The 25,634-nt window shown below is 45.4% G+C and overlaps 1 protein-coding gene across 1 annotated transcript; it reads right to left on the reverse strand.

Moving 5' to 3' along the window:
* Positions 1 to 593: 593 nt before the first annotated feature.
* HSF4 (heat shock transcription factor 4) lies at positions 594 to 25,075 on the reverse strand. Its single transcript, XM_075040342.1, has 13 exons — positions 24,953 to 25,075; positions 20,772 to 20,880; positions 19,463 to 19,590; positions 17,947 to 18,071; positions 15,564 to 15,639; positions 14,034 to 14,098; positions 11,031 to 11,130; positions 10,115 to 10,239; positions 8,030 to 8,254; positions 5,907 to 6,012; positions 4,382 to 4,447; positions 2,840 to 2,927; positions 594 to 1,594 (listed from the first exon to the last, which is right to left on the reverse strand). The coding sequence occupies exons 1-13, from the start codon at positions 25,073 to 25,075 to the stop codon at positions 1,398 to 1,400; spliced, it is 1,533 nt and encodes a 510-aa protein (XP_074896443.1). The 3' UTR covers positions 594 to 1,397.
* Positions 25,076 to 25,634: the final 559 nt, after the last annotated feature.

Here is a 25,634-nt window from a genome sequence, read left to right on the forward strand (position 1 = left end):
GTTTAGAACCCACAATCCTCATGGGAATGAAAGTGGGCAGAGCATTTCTTCCAATGATACGGGCATGGCTTATACCTCCCTGTCTAAGCCCTTAGGAGGCCTGAGTCAGTTGTATTTCCTGGGTCTGTCTTACTGCATTTGGGTAGATTTCCTAAGGTAAAGAAACTCAATTAGAGGATACTGAGATAAATAATACGTTCTTATTAGAACTACAGCATAAAAAACAAAGCTCTGCTTTGTTAAGAAACTCAGTTGTCAGAAACCACATGAAAAAGGAAGATTAATTCAACCTTTGGAGGCTGGTCTCAGATGCACAAAGGACAGAAGAAAAGTTAGTGGGACATGGTGGACTAACCCTTCTGCCTCTCTCCTACACTGAGCAGCTGAGAGTCCTTCTAAAAAGGGGATCCAATCAATTAAACTGGTTCATCAGGTTTTATACATCAATAAACCAACAGGCACATCTTCAGGGAAAATAGAACAGGTCAAGGCTAAGGAAAAAAATCATTGGACTGGACACGGAATACTTAGCCAGTACCAAAACCCAGAGTCCCTCAGTCCTCTTTGCACATGGAAAATGGCATGCAGAAGAGTCTATCCTTTTTTTTGTTGTTGTTGTTGTTTTTAAAGTATGGGGTGTCCTGCCCTTATGTTAGAGAAAATAAATTTGGTGCAAAAAAAAAATTCCCAAACAACAAACCCTCTCAACTTAGCATGGGATGTTTTGGGGTCTGTGATGGTCTGTAACTCCTCTAGGAGCCAGAGACATACTCTTGGAGTGGTCACTCAGAAAATGATCTTCTGCACACCCCAAGAGGTCTTCATTTTCCTACTCACTCTAGAAGGATAAGGGAGAGGCACAAGTGCATCCCATCAAAACCAGAAAATGGATAAAAGAATATTTTTAGAGCATTGGACTGGTATATAGAACTATTTTCTTATTTAAAAAACAGCATCCAGAAGGGTCAGGCATCTTAGCTAATCCATGCTGCCCCAATAAAATCCCAACAGTTTGCTGTTGCAGGCACTAGTCAGGATCACTTTATTTTATGAAGTCCCTAATGTACTTTCAAGCTACGCTTCAATTAAATTTTATTAGAAGATTTTAAATTTCTAAAAGCATTTTCAAGAAAAAAAAAATCCTGCCAAGCTCTCACTCCCCATAGGAGGAAGCATCAGAAGCAGTATTTTGTTTTAAAATTGTTATCCTGGGCAAACACTGAAATCCAGGTGCAGGGAGGGTAATACAACAGCTAATGAACATTTCCACCTACTCAAAAAGAAAGGGCACAAAAAGAAACTCTCTTGTGGGTTTCTGAGTCACTTTTGTTTCTCTACATTCAAACCTGTGGATGCTTGGATGGGTGGGAGGGAGATGATGTTTCTGGGAAGCTAAATCACTGGTTGTTGTCAGTTGAAGAGCTCAGGTTTAATGGGATATCCCCTTGGACACCCACAGAGGACAGGTAGGAACCCATATTTTCAGATGGAACATAAAGCGATGAACTTTCAGGCAAGCTGATGAGGTCATTTCCAAAGATTGACTGACGATCAATGAGGAACTGCTGGGTGCTTTCAAGAATGACATCTTTCCCTAGAAATGCAAACAGACAACAGAACACTCAGTTTCTGGAAGGCAAGTTACCAGACTACATATGTAGAACTGAAAAGTGGCAAATCCCCACCGCAACAGGAGGTGAGGGGCCTCACTCCTGCTAAAAAAAGGCTGGAAACACTTGAGTCAAACCTGGACTCACTCAAAAGCCCATTAAAATCAATGGGAACCTCTGCACATTGCCAAGCTGGGTTCTGCCTGAATGCTGAGATGCCTTACAAGAAGTGAAAGAGGGATGACCAAATGGCTGGAGACACTGAGAAGTGGATAAGAGCAGCTTCTCTGCTCCTTCACTCAAGAACTGTCTGTTTTTCCTCATCTTTGCAGAAGGAGACATCTGTCAATTGCCCCATTATTCCAGCATCACGCCACTGCATGGACCAGAAAGGCTTTGCAAACAGGGGATGCTCCTCTTGTGCAGTTCAGCTCCAGCATGCTTAAGAATTGTCTCCAGCGTAGCTGGGCTTTTAACACCTCTGATGCTCATGCAAGATGCTGAGCTTAAGGTGGAGACTGGAAGTCCTTGAATGACACGCACCCCATCAAAACTCTGGGGTGGGGTCAGGTGGCTACAGCACCAAACTGAGGCTCACAAAAGCTTCTCTTTCAGGTCTATCCCAGCTGAATACACATGAGAATAATAATATATCACTATTCCAAGACCAAGGAAACACTTCTAGATTCATATCTAAGGTCAATGACACACTTTATCAGAGTCAGTGAGTGGGAGAAGATCAGCTGGCCAGTTCTCCTGAGGTCTGGTAAAAGGTCTGGAGAAACTGAGACATAACCTTTGCCTCTGCCTGCTAGCAGCTACTGGGTCACCTCCTCTGCAGCAGAATCCAGACAAAACACGGGGCCTGTGCAGCTCTCACTCCCCTTACCCACTTGGACTACCACATTGGTCTTAGGTGTTGATGAACAGGCAGAGAAAACAGTGGAGACACTGATAAATACGAAGTGGACCCAAGCAGAAACAGAGGTAGTTCAATTACATTTAAACTTTAGTTTATCTCCCATACTTTTCCTACTGCTCAGTAACTAGCTTAGCAGTTGTTGTGGAAACATTGCTGACTGACAATCACGAAAGTAAAGTAAGACACTTGTTTTGTTCCCTCAGAGTGGCAAATGATCAGTGCTGGATGTTGCATCTAGCTGCTGACATGTTTAACACCTTAGTTACATCCCCATTCCTGAGTCTGCAAGAGCTGCTAGTGCTCCTACCTGGGCAGGTGTTGTTAAATGGTGGGTTGAACACTTTTGAGGGCAGCTCAGTTGCATTCTTCTCCAGATCCACTGTGAGTCGCTGCATCTTGATGCAAAAATATAAACTACAATGTACAATTATACAAAGACAGGGGAGCTTGTTAGAACTAGGCCATTTCTGAAAATCACTGCTTCATCAATGCTGCACAACATCCACCAGCAATGCAATCTATCCTCCCTGCCCTGCCTCTCCTCCCAGCCTCACCTGCACTTTGTTAAAATAGCCAAAAGCATGCGCTCAAGGGCAGATATGTCTGAAAGAGAGAGCTAAGGGAGATGTAATCCCCTATTAGCCCTGGCTAATGTGATGTGAAGCTCCTGTCACATGAGGAGGCCAGGCTAGCATCACTGTGGCTGTCCCTGCCCAGCTGCTGTACAAAGCAAACCCACAGTCTTCTGCAGTCAGCAACAAATATGAAAGGAATTTTCTTTCCATTTGCCTATGACTGTCTTTAAAGTAAAACTAGCTTTTGCTTCCACAGTGCTTCTAGGCATGGAGTTGCTGCAGGTATTACTTCCACGCTTCTCTGTGCTCATGACTTTCTGTAGGATGAGCAAGGCTAAGGATAGGCTGCACCAGATGCTGGGAAATTCAGTGGACTCGAGGACTGAACTATTGAACATTGCAGCCTCCCTCTTGGCCTTTTCTCTCATGCAATCCTTTTTAAAAGAGACTGTCCCTTGCTTCTAAGACTTGCTAATATTATCTCTCTCTCAGAGACTCTCTTTCCTAACACTCAGGAAGTGGAATTACCTAGTAAATTCAAAATTATTAAATCAAAACCTGAAAAGGATAGTGATATCATGAAGAAGGCTTAGAGATCTTTTGCACTTCATTAGAATAGATTACACTTTGCTTGTGCATCTGTAGAGATGGCACAACCATCCAAGTCTTTATCTGACCTGGCAGGAAGGGGCTCTGAAAATTCACCCTTCATCAGGCAGGAGAAAGAACCCAGCCATGAAACACACATTTCCTTCACTGTTTATTAAATCACCATATGCACTTCAGAAATGTCTGTGTCAATGTCAATTCCAAACAAATACTGTCAAACAATTTCTCCTTGTTTCTTCTGTAGGGGTATGCATGAACCTCTATTCTAATTGCATGTGGATCTACTGGTCCTAAAATGTACAGGGATGGCTGCACTTTATAAAGGCATATTTTATAAAGAGCTTTGGCACAAAGATACTTTATGAATCTACGGTATTAGCAGGACATGACATTCACGCTAAGAGAAAGTTTAGAGTGGCGAGTTTCAATTAAAGACTCCAGGACACCAACATGCCTCTAAACAAGCGCTGGTTGAGTGGGAAAGACAGGTCAAGAGTATAAGATAACACTCTCAGCCTACCCTCAGGAGATGCATATTTGTTGTGCTTTACCACACTCTCCCCTCTGGCTATAAAATAACTAAGCATTCTTCAGTTACGCAAAAGCTCTGCTTCTTAATTACTTTATTATTATTATTATGATACCCAGAAATACACATCTCTTACCGGGGACAGACTGGCTTCCATTTCAGTCAAATTCCACTCACTCAAAGACAAATTGGGATTAAAGACCTGTTGGGAAAAAAACACCATTAGGGCTCTGAAAGATGTCATGGTTCAAGATACTCATATCCTCAGCTGTCTGCAGGAGGTTGTAGTCCTGCTGGCAGAGATGCCAGAAAGCAACTTCTGCCTGTGCCTCAGCTGCTCTGACATATTAACTGAAGCTACAGGCAAAGGCTCGTGTGTGCTGATTTGTAGCACAGCCAGAACAGCAAGAGCTGAGTTGTGGGCACTTGTGCTGATCCACAAGCCTTGCTGCCTGACAGTGGAGGGACAGCACAGACCCCTGGTGCCACAGTCATGTCGTAAACCAGGGCAGGCATTTGTGTGCACTGCAAGTCAAAGTCCTTTTTTGCTGCTCTTGGATCCTAGGACACTTCCAGACTCATATGATGTTTTTTTAAAAGCATTCCAAAACACAGTAGCAGATTACTGCTGCCTCAATGACTAGATGCCAATTTCTTAAGAAGTCTGAGCAACCTGGGAAAAGGAGCTGTTGATCTGGGGTACAGTTTTATGATTCATTCTCACTCTTGTGATGTTCAGTTGCACAGAGAGAGAAAAGTGTGTCAGTAACAGGAAAACACCTCCTAATGAGAAATAAGAAACAGGAACCAACGGAGTCAGTGATAGAGCAGGCCACTAGAAAAGCTTTCTGTAAAGTCAAAATCAATCACAGACACTTGGGAACTAGCTTTAAGAGAATAAGATTGATTTTTTAAATTATTTTTCATTCCTGTTTATCCATGCAAGCTTACCACGTGCCTCTATCTGAAGCATCTCCTCAAGGGAGCATATCTTTGACATATAGATTCTCTGCTATGTACAGAGTTATTTCATTATTGGAAAAAACCTTTCATATACTGACTATATGTACAAGGAGAGAAAGAGAGAAATTATCAAACCTTCATATTTCTACATATATACTGAAGAAAAAAGCCACCATCAATTTCTAAAGAAGAGTCACTGGAGAACTGCAGACAGATAAATATCTCAGCAGAGAGAGAATTTGACATTGGCTACACTTCCCAGAGTGTGAGGAAAAGGGGAAGGTAGTAGAGCTAAACAATCTAGGACTATCTAAGACGCAGAATATGCAGAAAATAAACTAACCCACCCAAAGCAATTACCAAACTAGCTAGTGAGTTGTATTAAACCTATTTTACGTAAGTGTGTTAGGTCTCATGATGATGTCTTTACCAAATGCACCATGTTTTGTGCTCCTATAAGTTAAAATATGTGTATTTTCAGAAGACATGTAAAAAAGCATCATTTAAAGTCTGAAATCCTGCCAGTTCTCAGGAGCAGGTCAAAACAGAGCTGTGACTCTACTGGCAGCATGTGACAGATAAAGTGCCACAAAAGAACAAGCAGCATGGTCTATCTGATTTACAGCCCAGAGGTACCGCTGTGAACTTCACAACTCTTTCCCGCAGCCGCCCCAGTGGAGGGAGGGCCTGACACTCACATCCAAGAGGCTGGCGGGCTCCAGGCCGTACTGCTGGCTCCTCAGCAGCAGCTGCAGCCCTTCCAAGCTCCAGTCCGTGCCTTCCAACGGGTCTGAAATATCTGTTCTGAGAAAAGACAAGGGGAAATATTGCCACGAATGAGACTTGCACAGATACATATAGAAAGCAGGACTGAGCAGCCCTCCAACATGAGGTTTATGCTTAAATCTCATTTTGAAAACCAAGAGCCCACTGCCAGCCTGGGTTTATGCCATATGAGTTGGTTTAATCCTGGAAGTCCAACCCAGCAGAGCAGACAGGCGACTGGGCTGATGGTAAAACAAGTGAGACTACTCCTCTCCTGGGTGATGCATGTGGTTTGGGGATAGATAGTCTGTGCACGTAACTCCTCAAGACAGGGAAAACTAAAGCTTTACTTAGAAGAAATCCTTCTAGGGAGGCACTTGGGACCCAGAACAGGCTGCATTCCCATCCTCCTGGGTCCAAGATGGCTGAATTCCTATTAATGAATGGGTTTTAAAGGAGTGATTTTTACCTGCAGGCATTCAGCCTGCAGGCTACATTTACATGAGACATTCAGCTAAAGGAGCAGCTGTGAGGCCCTGCTGTGTTTAATCCCCCTCAAAAGCTACAAAATTTTCTCTTAAAATCCAGAGTCTTTAAAAAAGGATGATTTTTCTTCTAATAAAATGTTTTTAAGTAGCCAGTGGGTTCAGAAGGAGAAATTTGGTTCTCTGTAAATACCCAAAGGAAAATAGAAGCTTTTCTGATAACTCTATTGAGTGTTTTGAGTCCGTCCCTCCCCCCCCCCCCCCAGTCCTCCTTACATTGCTGCAGTTGCCATCAAGAATGAATTCTGCAGTTAACTTCCACATCATCCACCAAGCTGCAACCATGCCTTCCTCCTGCTGGTGAAGTCTGCTGTACACTCACCCATGACATCGGTGCTGTTGGGATTTCAGTCTCAGACCACAGCTCCAAAAACGGCTCACCCAGATCACCCTGTGACTGAGCCTAATGACACTGTGCTAATCCCCCTTACATGCCCTGGCTTCAAAATAATGAAACCTCCATTTCTTTATATCAGACTTCTGCACTCAGTGAACACAAACTCCCAACTCTTCATCCCCGTGAGTGACCTCATGGGCTATTTCATGATTTTAAGGCGTGATTTTATACCCTTTTATAAAGCCTTGCTTTGGACTGCCTAGCATTTTACTGAGCCCCTGCAGTTCAAGGAGACAAGCACAGCAATGCAGCTAACTTTCATGGGTTTTCACTCTTAGTCAGAGATGGGGAAGCAGAGATCTCTTGCAGCGTCAGCTCCCCAGTACCTGCCCAGAAGTGTGTGGCCCACGTGATGGTGCCAAAGTGACTGGCTGCCCCCTGAAGATAGATCTAGCACTGACTCAGGAAAGTCACCTTGGAAAGGTGATATAAGGAGATGCAAAGGGAGAACAGACTAAAGAGAAAAGTCTATTTGACTTCACAGCACAGGTGAGGAGAAGAAAGGGGGCAAATTATTTCCTTCTCAAGCCCAAGCCTGTGCCTGATAAATGCTTTGATGCTTTATCAAATATATGCCCTACTTAGTGCAGAGGTTATGATGACGATTGACTGTCATCTTCCATCACTGTCTGTGTATTGGCACACAAGTGACACCTTATTCACTGCACAGAAACACCAGTGACAAATATTTCCTTATGACTTTACGTAACTGAAGACTCAACAAATGGCAGAGGGTACACAAGCTATGGAGGTGCAGTACTGTCCAGTGGCCTGCAACACTGCAGACGTGGATGCTGGTCTGGGCTCCAGCTTTCGCTTGGACCTTGGACAAATCCCTCTCACTGCAAAAAAAAAGCCTCTTCCTGCTCCCATGGTTCTGATGCACATGCTCTGACAGCTCTTCCTCTGTTGGGTCCTTCAAGCAAGTCACCCACAGACCCCCTACCCCTGTGCACTGGGCTTCAAGGGTCCTCTAAGCAGGTGCCACAGGTACAGGATGGAGCTCACCAGGCTGCATTAGGTGACTTAAAATCAGCCTCCCTTTTCTTCCCCGCTCATGGGAAGAGAGGGCCATGAAACACACAGGGCCACAGCTCGCTCTCGCTCCCCTCACCTGTCCAGCAATGCCCTTCTGCCTCTTCTCTCAGATGGCTGTGAGGTCCCTGGTGGGGCTGCACCACAGCTCCCTTTGCCTTCCAAAACAGACTGAACCATGGCGACTGGGAGCACAGGCGGCTCAGAGCAAGCCCGGCAGCCTGGCAGGTGGACATCAGGCTCAGTGCTGGCTTTCACTCCAGGGCTGACTGGCTCTTCCTTGATCAGCATGAGGCACTTCTCTCTGTGTCAGAGACAAGACTTAGCACCACACACACACTGCTCCACAAAGGCCTTGCGCTACTGGGAAGGGCAATAGCACAACGGCTTGCTTCCATTTCTCATCAAACTGCCCCACAGGCTCTTTCCATTCCCCTAGATGGGCAAAAGAAACCAGCAACCTTGTTTTCTTTTCAGCAAGCTCCAGAAACAAGCTCAGCTGGAATATCTTCAGTCAATTCATCAGTCATAGCTGTAATGAATTCGCCCCATTTGATTGTTTTGCAAATATGGAAAACACTTTTTTTTTTATCATTCCTCAGATGAGTGTTAGGCTTGAGACAGGTTAAATGGTCACTAGGCTAGAGAGGTTTCCCTGAAAAAGAAAAGTCTCCACCCTAGAGATAGGAATGGGATCAGTAAGACCTTCCCATGCAGGAGTTAGGATTGGACCAGCAAGCACTCCAGCGATCCCAATGACACAGGTCAGGACCTTGTGGCCCTGCAGGATTTGGAACAGAAGCTATCAAGATCTGACAGTCCCAGTCAGAAGTTTTATTTGCTTGGAAGCAGAGGTTTGCCTTTTTCCAGTGGGAGAGGCACTCCACGTTATTCCCAGACGGACCTATGGCATTGAAGTTTTGAATAGTAGCATTTTTTATGTAAAAATCCACTCTGTACTACTTACAGGAGATTTTACAGCTCCCTGTGAAAATGCACAACTGGAGCCAACATGACAAAGGCATGTAGATCAACAGGCACAGGGCATGGAAAAGTCATACTGAAAAAATATTATCTTACAACACTTACAGACTAGCTTTGCTGCAAGACAACACATGAGCATGTCACAGATATGGGATGGTAAGTGACACTACTAAGCCTTTCTCGGCATTCCTTTCAGATCATCTTCTCATCTCGTGAATCCTAAACTCCCACCAGAAGCTCATGCTGATTTGGGAAGTACACACTCCTGAACTCATTAGGGCTCTGGCTGGCTCAGATCCTTGAGTCATGCAGACACAGCACAGATCAGAGGCCACCAGATGGCACTCAGTAATTGGTAGAAATAAGCAACTTAACTTGAAGGTTATATTAAAATTTTTATGCTTTAGAAATGGCTTCCAGGGTTGTTGGTTTTTTTTAATATGGAGCTCTTTACATGCTTCTAGCTAACTTTATGGCTATGGTTCAATTATAAGGCAGATTTACAGGCAATTTCTAGAGTATAACTGCCTTGCCTCTATGCCTGAGAAACTGTTTCCATGATTCATCTGTCTACTTACTTTCCACTGACATAGTTGTAACTATTCTGCTACTAGCCCTAAATACACTGCATGCCTGTGGCAGGAAGAGATAAGCATTAAAATACCTCTGCATTCAGTTCTTAAGTTACTGGGACCTTTTCACAGAAAATTTGTCAAACATCGGAAGTTGTTGTGATGCAACCTTTCTGTTCTCATTAGCAGAAAGATGTACAGTTTGATTCTGATTCTTCTTTATGAAAGCCAAAAGGAAACTTCCTTTCTCTCTCCCTCTCTCAATAAACCCAACAAGTGTTAGCATCTCATTTATTTGATAAAGTCTGAGACAGCCTGTCTTGAGAACAAAATATAAAGAAACATGGAATACTTCTCAAAGAGGTGAGTGGGAGTTCTCAGCATGAAACTCATTACTTTGTTGTGAAAGTTATGCTGTTATTAGCCCTCCCTAAGTCGGAGAAACTGACCCACATTGCAAACTGGAAAAAAGTATTCCAGCCCACCATCTCTATAGAGGTTTGCGAATTAGACAGAAACTTTGGTGCAATTACAGCCAGGAAAAACTCTTTTGAAGTTATGCAAGTCCACAACAGACCCTCCCTGTTTTTAATCACAAACATGTTTACCTGTCATTTTCAGGAGGGGATTGCATATTTATTATGTTGGATGGTGATGCCTCAGTAACATCAGATATGATGGGTCCTCCAGCAATCGCAGGGCTGTTTAAGCAAGAGGCAGGTTCTGTTGATGGCTGAGGAAAGCAAAAATCATATAGATTTATCCTTCTGGGGCCCAGAACAAGTCCAAGGCCCTATCTGAGATATAGTCAGGGTTTACTCACTGTGCCCTTGAGTCCTCCTTGTACAGAAACCAAGAAAGCTTTTACCTACTATGCAACATTATAATTTCCTCTGGTCTTTCCTCCAACCACGCAGAGGTGCAGGTGTAAAATAAGCACTGTGACTGAAGTGTCAGCTACTGAGAGGTTTTACCATGTCTGACATTTTGCCTAGACTGCTTAGCTTTCTCTGGAGGGAAAAATTGAACACAGCCCAACAGGGGAGTGTGGCGCTCTCATGGCAGTTCAAGTATTTTAACTGTATGATGTAAGTGTCGTGTGTCTGGTGTCTGCTTTGGTGGGTTAGGTGTGGTGGGGATACCTCAGCAACTGCAAAAATCTGGCTCTGGTCAGAAAGATCATAGTACCCACTTCTAGAGCATACTTCTGCCTTTCTCCCCTTGAGATAAGCCAGGCTGGAATAACACCAGGGAGAATCTGGTGTGCAGGGTCTGCCTTTCCCTCCCACAACCCATGGCCTCCCACATGAACACGGCAGCACAAGCATATGCAAGCATGTGCCCCTCCCTGAAGCAGAGGAGCTGAAGAAATAATAAATGTCACTCAGATTTGCAAACCTCTTCTCTTCTTCACTGCCAAACTCTTGCTAAACTACTTATTCTGTAATCTGTATTATTACTTCAAACATTTTTCCACCCTGGCCAAAGAAATCCCACAAAGCTCAGAGGCTGGCGTAAACCTACCGACTGTATGAAATAGGGGTCATGCAGGGGGTCTGTAGACAAATGCCGGCTGAACTTGGCCACTTGTGGAGCTGAGATCCCGTTGTCAAGCATCAGAGGTCTGTAAGGAGAAACAGGTTTGTTTTCCCAGCACGTACTGACTGGTTCCTGGTTGCTCATACAAGAAATGTCTCTCAGCCAAGGGTTGTTTTCCCCTGGGTACTCTGTTTTTTCTCAGCTGTAAGGTACTTTCTTGTCCAGTGTTATCAACAAGGAAGGGAAACAAGAGTTTTGGAGGATGTCACCATTAAAAAAGGGCATTAGCCATATATGGAGGGGATGATCCAGGTTTTCTAGATCTTATTTGAAAGATGCAAGTAAAATAACAAATTCAGTTCGTATTTTGAATTGAACAAATTCAATTCATACTTTCTTCTAATTGCTAGTGGTTTCAAGCTCTAGGCTGGATCCCCAGCTTGTTTAACTGGAGGTAGCTATGCTGAAATTATTAGTGCAATACTGGGAATCCAGCCTTGTTACCAGCTCCCTCACACTCAGGGCCACTTTGGCAAAACTACATCTCGGTATGTAGCACTGCATAAAAGGAACTTGTGCCACCCACTAAGTAAGTAATAAAACAGAGGGAGACACAAAGCAGACCAGAGCCTAAACTCATTGCATACAGGCTTTTAAAAAAAGACTGACAGGCTTTTACAGATGGTCACTGACAATAAGAAGCATGTCTGCGTGCTGGGTCCTGTAGCAGGAGAGCTTTATGCATAGTAAATGATTGAAGCCAAGAGCAAATGAGAAGGAGCCTCAAAATGGCACTGCCTTTCTATCATGAAACTTCCTGGGTGGCAGTCCTTGGTTTTGTGATACAGTCCCAGAGAAGCTGGGAACTGGTATATTTTGCTACACACCCACTATTGTTATTGCTGTGATGATCCTATAAAACTGCCTAGCAAATCCCTCTTCTCCTCCTACTGTCCCACAGTCAGGAAAAGCATCTTCAGGGTTCATTTAGAAGACAGTGATTTGGCAGAGGTCACCAGGGAAAGCCAACAGTTTTTTCCACAGTAATGTCTAACAGGCTTGACAGAAGATAATTCCTAGCTCCCTTCATCCTACAGACACTGGAGCTGGATATGTTGGGAGCAATTATGGGTTTGCTCTGACTCCAATTAGATCCCACAGTGAAGGGCATTATACAGCAGGACACAGTGACCACAGTGCTTGAGAGCTCAGTGTTGTCTAAGGGCTCGCTTAACAGGCTTTTTCTATCCTATGACATTAACTAAAGACACAGAATAAAAAAGAATACTTGAATCATCCTGGCATGGACCTTGTTATGGCATAATCTGCCCTTCAGTACGTACCGAGATACCTTAGCCAGCCCTGCAACAATTACAAATTTGTAAGTGTCCAGCTCTCTGCTCCAGGAGCCACAAATGAACCTCCCATCCAACATTTCTTATCAAAGTAACTTTAGTGTCTAACCCGTCTAACAGTATCCCAGGTCAGATGTGCCCATCCTGCCCAAACCTACCCATTGCTCCCAGTCAGCACTCTGGTCTGTGCCAACAGTTGTTCCAGGCTGTACGCTATGCTTTCCTGCAGTCATTTAGAAGAGGCAGGAAAACAAAACTGAAAGGTAAAACATTAGAGGTACAGATATAGAAACGAGAGCTGAGGTTCCTTGAAGACAGACCTTTGTGTTTCCAAGGAAGCAGAAACTCAAATTAACATGCACAACACTGTGCAAATTGCAGCTGGGTTGTATTGGTGTGATCCCTCTTCATAAGAAGGTCAATACAGTTGCTGGGCAGATACTTCTGTGCTCTTCTGCCCCTTTCGGCACAGTTTCTCACTAATGATTTGCTTTTTTCAAAAAGCAGTGGTCTAAGACAACATTTATTGGGCTGCAAAGCTTTTACAGGGAGGGCACAGCGCTGACCGTGGCAATTAGAGATCAGATCCAGCATCTCATTTCTCTGCTTCCCCACTCCACTGGAGGAAAATTTCACCATTCATGAACCTCAGTGACTCAGAGCAGCTGATATCCTCCCCTCGAGCCCTCTTCTTTGCTACCATTCACCTTGCAGTGTTTATCCCTTCCAAGAGGCTCAGTAGAGAGGGTAGACAGAGGTAAGCATACCCAGCTTGCTTGTACAGGTTATGGGCTCCTTCATTCAATCCTGTGTTTCCTTTACAATCCTCATGAGAAGACTCAGCCAAGAACAAGGACACTGACTTAAAGAAAATCAACTCTCCTGAGCAGTCATTCTTGGGAAGTCTGGCTCCTTTCTTGAGGCATGGAGAAGTTTCTGAGTTGCCAAAGGCCACAAGGTAATAAAGGCAGGAACTGGAGGCAGGTCCCTGCCCTCAGCCTGAGCCACAAAGGCAAATTCCTCTTAGTAGCCCCTCTCCCCTCTTTAGATCACAAGCACCACAGAGCAAGAAATGCATGGCTGCTCTCCTGGAAGGCACTAAGCTTCCTAATTCAAGCTCCTCTATTCACTTGCCTTGAAGAACTTATTTATGACTCTAAAGATACCCCATAGCTAAAATCTTTCTCCCCCTTCCTCTTTGTAAGGCCTGCAGGTTACATGCCACCAAACCTGTGTCAGATACACACCCCATTCAGTGACTGTGGGTCAAACTAAAGGTGTCTGTGGGCTGGCTGGGCCCAGCCATGCTGCTCCTGATGACAAGTGGCAAAACTGGAACCTGTAGGACCAGCAGTGGGGTCCTGCCCTTTACCCTCCGACTAGGTAGTGTTCCCATCTCCCATCGCGCTCTGCGTTCCCCAAATAAAGGTCATGAGCTGACACGGTGCTTCTCTAAAGACCACTGAATGGGGCATGTCAGCAGGTCTGACTCGGCAGTTCAGCCCATTCATTTCCCATCACCATGGTGCCCTGGTCCGGTGACCGCCTGTCTGGGCGAGCTGAGCTTGTGCTTTTAGTGAGGGGGCAGCATTATGCACCCGTGAGCGTGTGCGCACCACACAAGGGTACTTACAGCTTCCTCTTTATCCCAGTGCTGCTAGGGCTTGATTGGAGCTGGCCAAACAGAAACTGAATCAGCTGTCAGGAGAGATCAAAATCCGGTGTTAATCAGCAGAGTGATTCAGCACTCCGTGCTCTTGCAGCCATTCTTATCTCACACATTCCTCCCTCCTGACACCACCCCAAAGCTGGGAGCAGCCATGATATATGGGAGCCAAATTGCATGAGACACCAGAGCCCAAAACAGGACTAAGCTCTCCAAGAACTCAGATGACTTGCCTGGCTTTCAAGCAATACAGCCAGGTGCCTGCTTTGCACAAAGGCTGCCAAATGCATGTGCTCAGTGCTTTCTCTCTCCACTGCTGTGCACGCAGAACACCAGCTAACCCTATTAGACTTGGGAATCTGCCTGTGAAGTACACATGCAAACATTCCTAGGCCTGGAGTTAGTCTTGGCCTCTGTAAAAGTCTTTAGAGACCTTTATAAGAGGCTCTATACAGTCTGACAAAGACTTTGCAAATGAAAGAAGCAACCCTCTAGGGGAGTCCCTGGACGGAGGTCTTCACTCTTTCAGCTGAGTTTTCCAGCCCTGTAAAATACAGTGTTGATATAACAGGACACTAAAAGAGATGCAGAATGGCTTTGGAGAGGAATCACTTCGCAACATTTTCCTAGGTCAGCTTGAACCAAATGCTCTGCTTTGACCTCCAAACAAAGCTAGCATTATTATTATATATCACAGCTGTCTCTTACTCATTGCTCAATATAACAAAATAGAGTTGCATAAATGCCTCTACAATGAGTGGTGTGGCTGGTCCAGCCTCAGAGCTGGAGGAAGGTTTGATAGCCTCATGCATTTCTATCCAGTCCTATGACTCTGCGATGCCACGTGAGGATCAGAACGTGGGTCCCAGGGGGACTGGGAAATGTGACATGCTCAGTCATGTCAGCACCACCTGGGAATCACTGGGGAGGCCTTTTCTAGTACTGGTCATGCTAGGTTTTAAGGGAGATGGCTCCTCAGTGCTCCTTCAGTCTAAAAGGTTGTACAGTAATTCCTCAACTATGCCAGTAACACCAGAAAACGTAACAGTTGCTGGAGGTCCCCACTGGAGGAATGGCTAGCCAATTCTGCTGCCTGCAGCTTCAGCACTAGCCAGAGGGAGAGGCTCCTCTCTCGTACAAAGGAAAGAGGAAACATTTGGGGAGCCCAAATGCATCGGTACAACCAGAACACAGTCAATACAGGGCAATTACCGAGAGTTGTGCTCCCTTGCTTAGGACGTCGACAGAAAAGTGGTTTCTAACATCACAGCGAGGACTGACAGGGAAATTAAAATCTTTTTCTCAAAGGCATAATCTATGCTTTGTTAATGACCACTTCCCATAGGACACGTAAGAGCATTGCACAATTTGAAAGAGGGAAAATAAAATATACAGTGATATCAGAGTGTGGAGAAGATTATGGGACAAGAAAAAAAAAATCAGAAGAGGACATGTACCATGCAGTACAAGTGAGTTTGGAGTTTATATGACCACTACCTTGTTGATCACCTTCTGTTGCTGTGAGTGGTTCTGCCGGAGAGAAACAACTTCCCGCCAAAGAACTTCATTTTGCCTGAAAGTGAAACAGAAACTTGCCGTGAGCACAGAAACATCCCAACAGCCTACAGTGCTGCCATGATGCACAGTAGACCCAATTGTGCAAAGTCTGTCTCACTTTGGGGCTCTTGCAGTCCTTGGCTCTTTTCAGGTGTCCCAAATGGGGTCAAACAATTGCTTTCCTTGTTTTCCTTTGACCTCAAAAGAACTACAGACCAAAGCATGGAGTCAAAACAAAGAGAGGGTAACAAGAGGACACGTGTGTTTAGTTTTAGTGGAACATTTGGGCCAAAGTCAGAATTTCAGCAAGGCCTGACTTGGGACTTTGAATGATTTGGATCACCAAGACAGTTTCCTGTGGGAACCAAGAAAGCCCAACCTCTCCACAACTGCCCCTAGTGCCCCTAAAGACCAAGAGATCCTATGGATAGGGATCCTATGTATTCTGCCTGCTGAAACCTCATACACATGGTGGTATAAAAGCATATTTGGGAGTGACTGGAGCAGCTAAAGGGATGCTTCTGCATCTGAGAGCCTTGAACTAGGAGGACTGTAATGATTTTATTAGTGGGAGTCACTAATTTCATCCAGCACAGACCTGTGTCCAGCTTGCAATTGCATAGAGCATATTTATTTTCTGTCTGCAAATGCAGCACACAGGGGAGTTTACAGGCTTTCTTGAACAGTCGGCCCCAGAAAGTGGGATGGGGAGATGCAGAGTTTATTTACTGTGCTGCCTCCAAATCTAGGAGGCCAGCCAAGTGCCTGCTGCAAAAGGTTTTGCCAGTCAATTTATCGCAAGAGTATACGGATGTACCAAAACTGACAGGCTAGCAAAACCTATCATACAGGTGAAAGTTATAAATCCTTTTGCTTTTTAGTCTTTCTAGTGGGGATGCTAAAACTGGGAAGATAAGATCCAGGGCTTGAAAGAGCACAGTAGCTGCCCTAGTATAGCAGCTTGTACAGCAAGAATCTCTGCAGTGAACTTTATGTACTGGTACTGACAGGATTTTCAGCAAAGCAGCTTTGCTTAGTCTGACAGCTTGTACTGGAGTTAGGTCCTAATGGTTCTTCACCAGTGTAAATTTCTTAATATGGTTTCAGCCTGGGATTACTGGTCTATCTTAGTTTATAAAATTGTATTATTTTCATCATTTGAATGCAATGTTGTCCTTTACCAGATGGAGGAAGGGAACAAGCAAATCAAAACAGAGAATAAACTAAAAGCAAGGCCAAATCTTCAATACTGGAATTCCTTAAAAATTATGTAAGATACAAACCTAGATACTCTTTCATTGCCATTGTACCTGGATTTCATGGTGTGATTTCATGCATGTGCTAAGTGTGGGAGTCATTAAAAATTGAGGAGGGTTAAAAATATTTATCCATTGCACATGAGGTGCTGGGCTGGAATGAAGTTTCACAGTATATGGTGTTGTCTCAAGGCCCAGGATGTCAGTGTCATCTGGTGATGTATGAATATCAGCTTTCATTATAAAAGAAGGGCTTTGGGTCTTTTTGATCATTCAAGTGCTTTTTAAACGAAGTTCTCTGTAAGGATTAAAATTCTGGAGGCAAATAAAAACCTCTCCAAGTGCATGATTTATAAAACCGTATCCATTTACTAAATTCCTAGTGACCATGTCTGACTCAGAAAATCCCAGAGTCTCAGACAGCTGGAGGTCAGGCAGCCACATGCAAGATGCATTGTACTTGCTCATTTTGCTCTTATACAACAATTTTGGCCATGTCAGAAGACATAGTCTTTAGAGAGACGGGTCCATGGACTAAACACTACAGCAGTTCCCGTGTTCTCATATATTTTAGGCCAGTCATATATTTTGGAGGTGGAGGATGACAGAGGGGTTTTTTATTATTTTTTTAATAGCTGGAGTGGACACCACCGCACTTCTGCCAAGGACTCTTCTACATGTGAGAAAGAGTTAAATCTTTACCATCATTTCTATCTGGAGGAAATACATTTATCTGAGTTAAGTCCCCAGGTTATACACATACTTCCTACATGGCCTACTCTGTGCTTTCCTCATCTGCAAAGGAAAACATAGAAGTAGAGAATATGTCTACCTTTCACAGAAGACAGAGGCTGAGCATTAATTCATATTTTATAGATCATGGGGTCTGCGCAGAAATCCTACGGTATTGTTTCAAGCACATCTAGTCCCTATGATTAGTCCCTGGCTCAGTATGTGCTCCCTGGGAGGGAGGTGCGTAAAGCTTCTCCTTTCAAACATTCCCCAAGATCAACAACCCTAGGGAAAAAAATGCCCATAAGAAGCAGGCTGAGTAGGATTCAACTCACTGCTTCATGTCCTGCACTTGACACTCCATGTTCTCCTGCTGACTTCTCAGTATCTGTACCTCGTATAGCAACCTGCTGAGGTCCTCCTGGCGCATCTTGGTCTCCTCACTTTTCACTACTGACACCTGAGGAGGAAAAATCAAAGGTGGATTCTAGCAAGCAAGAAGGGCTATGAACAGACAAAGTCATTTCTGTGGCTGTGGTGCAGGACTTCCACCAGCCAGGCTCTGACGTGCTGAAATACTAGGACAGGCTATGTGCACAAGTCTGAACTATCCTTAGGGTATTATTATAAGAGCCAAAGGGATAAAATAGAGCAAAGAGCAGGACAAATCCTTTTGTACAGAGGGTCTGTTGGCAGCAGAACATTCCAGAACAGAGTGGGGACTTATTTCAAATCAGCTGGGGGGGGGGGGGGGAGGAGCTATTTTGAGGACCAGGGAGGAATTGAACTAGGTTGCTTGATCAAATCTTTCTACTTTAACTACAGAGACACCCAATCCAGCCTCATGTTTTACAGGTATGAGCCTGAGGTAATGCTTCAAATTGACATATTACACTTGGATTTCCAGAAGGCTTTTGCTGAAGTCCCTTTTCTGAAGTTGCTACGCTAATTCAGTAAGAGAACAGCCCTTTCGGGCATCGATAACAGGTTAAAAGACAGCAAACAGAGGGCAGGAATAAGTTTTCTCTTCTAAAATGACAGGAGCTGACTGTTGGGAGACCCTGCAGGAGTTAGACTGTACTTATCTAGAGAAGAGGGTAACGATTCAAAAGCAGAGTGGTGCGAAGCAAGCCTGGCCGTGCAGCACTACACGAAGGTCTCGTGATACTGAGTGACAGAGCAAAAAACCACAGGCAAAACTCTGATGAAAGCCAAGCCCTGCACACCGAGGACCCCCACCACAACCGCATGTGTGTATGGAGAGGACAGAAACCAGACCACAGGGCGATCTTGGAGTTATGCTGAGCACTCTGTAGCATGGGGGGCTGTGGTCTGGAAGCAAGCAAGCCTTTTGGGAGCTATCAAGAGAGGAATGCAGCTGTGGTAGAGACCCTCACAGTGACCACGGAGTGCTGTTCTGTTCAATCCACCCCAAAAAAGGGACGTGGGAGGGTTAGAAAGGCACAGGGCAGAGAGCCATGGCAGCGGGCACAGAGAGCTCCTGCTCAGGGAGAAACGAGGCGTTTTCCGCTCGAGATGTCTGAGGGGCAGGAAGCAAGTATTCACTACTTCTCTCCTAGCAGAAGGCCCAGGGGAAACAAATTAAATCAAGGGACAGCAGGCTTAAAGCAAACCAAGGGAGCTACGCCTCCACGCAGACCCTTAGTTAAGCTGTGGGCCGTACTGTTGAGGGATGTTTTGAAAAAGGACCATGCAGCCTCTGCCCGCCGGTGGTATGGAGCCTTCTAGAACAGGGGTCTGCCACACCTCAGCCTTCCCGCCCAAGAGGGCTCAGCGGGGGGCCTGCCGAGGCCTGGCTGCTGTGCGTCCCCCCGCCCGGCACCCCCTCACCTTCCTCTTGATGTGCTCCAGGAGGTGCTCGTGGCCCTGCAGGAAGCAGAGGTGCTGGAACTCGGTGTCGTCCCGCTCGGGCTTGACGAGACCCCCCTGCTCGATGTTCACCACCTTCCTGAAGCCGTCTGCATGGAGAGGGCACGGCTGAAGGGCCGACGGAGGCAGACCCTCCTCCTCACCTCCCCCCCATCACTTTTGAGGATGTTTCTGTTCACTCCCCCCACTTTCTGAGCCGCTCTGGTGCTCAAGGCACAGCCATGTCCCCTCCCCACGGCTGGGCACGCTTTTGGGACGTATCTACAAGAAATCCAGACCAAGAGAGAGCCCCGTGCATCCTGCTGGACACCCCGTGACTCTGGGGACATGCTGCCGCTGGCCCATGCTGTGAAAGCCTCACTGGCAATCCCTCGGGCATGCCGGTCTGTCTGCCAGGAGCTGAAACGCCTGTCCTTACAAAATCTCTAGTTTGATTTGCAAGCCAAAGGGATTCAGGGGAAGGTTTTTCAAAGGCACAGACCAGCATCAGATGCCACTTTTGGGAAAAAGGGTCACATGCACCTTTGGAAATCTACTTTGACTACTTCTCTGAAGTCCTAGAAAGGTTTCTAAACCGTATCTCAAGACTGGCCTAAAAATTGCAATAGGGCTACTATACAGTTAAATAGCAAAGTTAAAACTTTACTGAGGAACTTTGTGAATTAGTTGTTGAAAAACTTCCAAAAATGATCAGAAAAGAACCATATTTAATACAATCGTGGTCTAGATGTGGCTGAAAACTATACCTAAACCTCTGTTAAGGGGTGAAAACGCCCAATTGGCAAGGCAAGGTTTGCAGGGAGAAGTACTGTCCGTAATTAGTTTAGCGATATGGCTGGGAAAATGGATAAGCTCTGGGCATGTTACCCTCAAAAGAAGCAGTTTCTGAGGGAGGTGTCACAGTATCAGGTAGCTGGAAAAAGCCCCATATAGAGTAAAATGGGAAAGAAACAATAATAGGTCATCAAATTGATGCAAGAGAAGCGGGAAACCTGGTAGCTGAAATTTCTTAGCTCACATCTTACGATTTAATCTAACAAGAAATTTCATGCTGGAATCTAAGGTCAATACAAGGAAATTGCTCCCCTGGCATCTGAGAGGCAGGTCCTCTTTGGCAAAATCAATTATGCCACAATAATGTGTATATGTGAGAGCTCAACTTTTCTGTCCACAGTTCTCTTTCATGCCTCCCATCCCACCCCCACTTTCTGTCGCTCCCCCCCACGTCTGTAGGACCCACATGGCCTGAGGATCTGGAGGTTGAACTTACACATGTTCAGCTGCCGGACGAAACTGGCCATGTTGTTGTGTTTGAAATACTTGGGCAGCACCTCTTTGGCAAAGCGTCCTTGGTCGAACACATGGAAGCTGGTGCCATTCTGCAAAGGAGACAAGGACAAAGGTGAAGTCAGAGGAGCGTCCCTGACCATGAGAGGGGCCCAGGAGGAGGTGATTCCCTTGAGTCCTACAGCAGGGGAAGTCATGCCCTCTGAATTGTCACCTTGAAGCTGAGAAGAGTGACAACAGCCTTCAATGATGGATGTGCTCCTTTCCATTGTGGTATAGTCAGTTTTGATCTTTTTCTACTAAACTTTGCTACTGCTTAGTTCAGAGCCTTGGATGTGAGAAAGAAACTACAGACTTTTACACAAAAATAGCTGGTAACTTGTGATTGTCCACCCTTGCATGGACCTCACAGAAAGATTCTGGTGTCTGAAGAAGGTCCTGGAAAGTGGGAATTGCCATTATAACCCCTCTATCTGCTTGTATAGGTCTAACTCTGACCCATCTGCTCCAGAGTGCAGCAGTCCTGGAGGAAGCGCTGCCTGGAGACATGGTACAAGAAACAGCAAGGCAAGAAAACAAATCATCCCTGGAGACACCACACTGATCCAGAAGCACTACGCACCTTCTCTTGACTGGTTTTCAAGGTACACAGCCACAAGGGCAACCGCAAAATGTTAACAGTCATGCTTTACAGTCCAAGCTAGCAACATGCATGTTAACCAGATAAGATATCCGTTTCGGAGGTTGCATTGCCAGGATCTGTGATTGCAAAACAAGGCAAAGTGCCCGGGATTGCTGGCAGAGACAGACACATGCAGGCCATCTGCTTCCCCTGCCTGGCCTTCTACCTGCGGACAGTTTTAAGCTGGTGCAGAAAGGGCCTGTGAGACACTACGCACTGAAGCTGCCTTGGAACTTTTTGCAAACAGCAATCCATGTGACCTTTTTAAGGGACAGAAAAATTAGCAATTAATTTTCAGCTGTAACCAACAAGTAGAAACAACATCTTCTAAATCTCTGACCTCAACAGATCAGTGTCTCCAGGACATGGTGACAGGGGGACCACCTTAAATCCTACCTCTGCTCCAGATGGGGAGGCAGCACCAGGAATTTGGAGGAATGAAGACTCATGATTTCGGACATGGAGTTTGGGGCACGCATGGCATTTTTGTAAACTTGCAGAGAACGGTATCTTCCAGGGGCTCACATTGGCTTTGCTTGTGGAGAGAGAAAGAGCTGCAAAGAGCTACCTGGGGAAGCACCCAACGTGCAGCCTAAGCTCTCCACAGCTTTACGGAGGGACAGGCAAGATGCAGAGACCTATGCCAGGGCCAAGACATCAGCAGACAGTTGGGACTTACCAATTCAGCTGCAGTCCAGTTTCAAGGGACAGCTAGCTAAAGACACCAGGGTCTGTGCAGTGTTGGCAGGGAGGGGTCTGAGACCAGCACAGCCATAGTCATCCTCCTGCTGTGTTCAGCGTTATTACCGGCAGTCAAGTGGTGTGTCAGCTTCGGGGGTTATTTCACAGCAGAGTGGGTTTTGACAGAGGACAGTGTTTCATAAGAGTGAGCGCTCAGGCTCTGTGTGCAGTTGGAGCGTACCAGGGGTGTGTGGGTCCCGCCACGCACCCATCACAGGGTGTGTAGCTGCATGGGTGCTCTCAGGGCTGCCTGGAAGTTTCTAAAACAGGGAGTGTAATTAGGACCACGAGAAAGTTCAGCAACTAAAGAGGTGCGGGTATATGCCTGTAGCCTGCCCATGGCCACCAGAAAACAGGCAGCTGGCAAACCCTGCTGCCCTACTTGTTGCCACCATCACCAAACGGTGCCAATTCCCACTGTGCTCTGGCTGTTTGTCAGCTCTGATGGTTAACCCTGTGCACCCACAGACACATGACTCTGGGTCAGCTGTACTTCTTGCTCCTTGTTCACTGCTGCAAACACTGAACATGACTGTTTGCCTTGACAGTGCCCTTTGACCATCACCAGGGTCTTTCCTATCATTCTTTACCCCATGAGGCAGAAGCAAAGGCTAGTCAAGTGCTTAAGAGACTCACTAATAATCTGTAAGCTGAAGTTATTCTCACAGACTGATCTCGCAGACATGACAGCAGGGACCAGGGTTTCCCAACACTGCAAAGGCTGTTTGGGGGACAGAGCTGGTTTATCCTGCTTCCCTTGTGCTTCTGCCCACTCACTCTCTCTGGGATACAGCTGCGTGTCCCAGGCTGGGCAGGCTGATGTAAAATGAGAAACACAAGGGTTTTGTGTACCTGAACATCTCCTTATGGCCTCTCTCGAGAAGTCATTCCTTTGAATTCAGGACTGCAATGTTCTCAGAAGCTGGCACACCCGAAAGGGTTCCTACAGACACAAGAGACTTTGGAGTTACTGTGTGTTCACCGATGAACCGTGCATGTGCCAGCTTGTTCCCACACAGCAGCTGTGCCTTGCTTGTCTTACATCATGGGAGCGCAAGCTGGGAGACACTTCTCTGCCCAAGGCAAAAATCACTCTGCAGCATGTCAGTCTTGGCAGATGCTTATCATCTTAACTGTTTTTGACAGACCCATGATGACAGATGCCCTATGCCCTGCCCAGGCAAGCTACTCCAGGAATTTGCTAGGAGTTCTTCCTAACTGCATCTTCCATTTCAAAAATTCATATAATTACTTCTGGTCCAATCTACCATGGACACAGCAGACTTTTCCTTTCCACCTTACAACAGCCTTTAGTGTATATATAAACCATTACCACATTTCCTCTCCAACTCTTCCCCTTCATGCTAAGAAACAGTTCTTAAGTCCTTATAGGTCCTGTTTTCTAAGAGTTCTGATTATGTCCAGAAATCTTAGGCATGCACACAATTTCTCAACTCAAACAACGCTGATAGATAGAAGAGGAAGAACATGGGAAACATGGGAGCATGCAACATGGGAAACTTAGACATCTAAAAGCCTTGCCCAAACCTCCCAAGAACATAGCTGTAGCTTATGTTAGGTTGCAGGAAAGCAGAGCATGGTGGTGGTGGGCAGTCAAAAATAACAACATTATAAGCGTAACAGAGAAGGGACTATTTATATGTTAGAAAATCCTTCCTAGTCTGAAAGTCCTTATTTAAAACACACAATGCCAAAACTTGGTCGTTCCCAGAGGTATGGCCACGTAATACCAATATCAGAAAGCAATCATTGCCTTGGATAACAATGCAGCTCAAATCCTCTCTCAAGTTTTGAATGAAAACCCTGCTGGACACAAACACATGACAGAAAGGCTGCTTTAGACTTTTTTTTCCCCTTTAAATCTGCTTTTGTTATAAATCCTTGATTTTGAGAACAAGTTTGTGCACACAACTTATCTGATAACTTCCTGCTGAAGACAAATCCCATTATTTGCAGCAAGTCTTAGTCAGGTCAAAAGCACAACGTGGTGTCAAAATGCCGTATGAGGGGGACAAATAAGTCATTTTAATTCTCTGATTGCCCTTAGTGTATTAATGCTTCAGTGACAAATAAGAAGCCAAAGCAAAGCAACCTATCCCTATGAAGTTATACAGACAATACATACACACATCACCATGATCATCACACAGACTCATTGAAAAATCAAGCTCTTCCAAAATGTGAGTAATTTAGGGTGCCGGTCTGAGATCTGTTTAAACTTTAGGTTTTAGCCTGAGGTCTGAATGCTGTTTATCTGCTGCCTTCTCCCAAGGCATTTGTGAAAGGCTGCTAAGAAACACATGTGAAATAATACAAACAGCAGTAGAATTTTTTAAGGTCTTTGCACCTTTTCTAGAAAATTTTAGGGAACCGCAGATTGAAGCAAGGTGAAAAACCTCTCTCTCAGTCTGGATTTTTAGAAGATTCAATATTAGACACCCTTTAAGATGCTTCAAGCAAAATGTGTAAATATTGTTCTTAAAACACTCCCAAACCAGCTGTCCCTTTGAAACAGAAAAGCCACAATATTGCAGATAAATAATGTCAAGTATATCCAAAAGGTCCCCTAATGAACTATTAGTCCTTCCAGTCTCCCCGTTAGCTGGTCAGCACTTGTCAAGCAAAGGGAAGTTGCTGTGCGATGCAGTACTTTGGCCTTGCACCTGGTTTTTTCCTGGTGTTGCAGGCACTTGGTGACACCCGATATTTGCTGTACTTACAGTACTCCAGCAGATGAGATGGTTCGTTTCAGGATCTTCCACCAGCGTCCAGAGTTTGGTTAGGAAGGCTGGCACATTGCTGGAGTATCCATCCATCACCAGAGAGCTGGGTGAGTCCTGCATAGTTTTTCAGTGTCCCAGCTACACTAACCCCATTGCTCTTGGCGTGCCTGCCTTCCTGCACGCGCGTGCGTCCGACAGAGAATGAACCACCAAATTTTATCCCAGGCCAGTGGAAAGTAGGCTCCCAGGGAGTCACATCAGCAGTGCTGCTCGCACTCTTAAAAACTCAGCACAATGCGATGGCATCACCAGCCCCAGAGAACAATACACAGAATGAAAATGCACTGCAGCCGATCTCACAGAGCTGTGAATAAATACGCAGCGTCATGCAAAGGGAACACGTGCTACGCACCTTATGCTGAGAGGTTAGCAAGTCACCAGAGTGAACCCACCTGCCGAAAGTCTGTGGGATGCCCAGGCACAGCAATGCCAGGTTTGTGAAGGCACCTGAATTATTATTTTGGAATTTTCTTGTCCTAAACTTTGGCTGGCATAGATGAACAAGGGCTGGCCAGACCTCAGGGCTGCACATCTTTGGCAAGGTTTTGGAAAGTCAAAATTGTAAGCTGGTTTGGCTACAGATCCTGTGTTATTTGTCAAGTGAAACGATTTGGCTCTT

This window comes from Buteo buteo, chromosome 11 (assembly GCF_964188355.1).
Source record: "Buteo buteo chromosome 11, bButBut1.hap1.1, whole genome shotgun sequence".
In the NCBI taxonomy this organism is placed as follows: Eukaryota; Metazoa; Chordata; class Aves; order Accipitriformes; family Accipitridae; genus Buteo; species Buteo buteo.

Coding starts and splice junctions, on each gene's coding strand:
- HSF4 (XM_075040342.1), bottom strand. CDS start 25,075: ATGCAGGACTCACCCAGCTCTCTGGTGATGGATGGATACTCCAGCAAT. Junction 14,099..15,563: donor AACAGAAGGTGATCAACAAG/GTAGTGGTCATA, acceptor CTCTCCTGACAG/CTGATTCAGTTTCTGTTTGG. Junction 10,240..11,030: donor ACCCCTATTTCATACAGTCG/GTAGGTTTACGC, acceptor TGCTTTCCTCAG/CCATCAACAGAACCTGCCTC.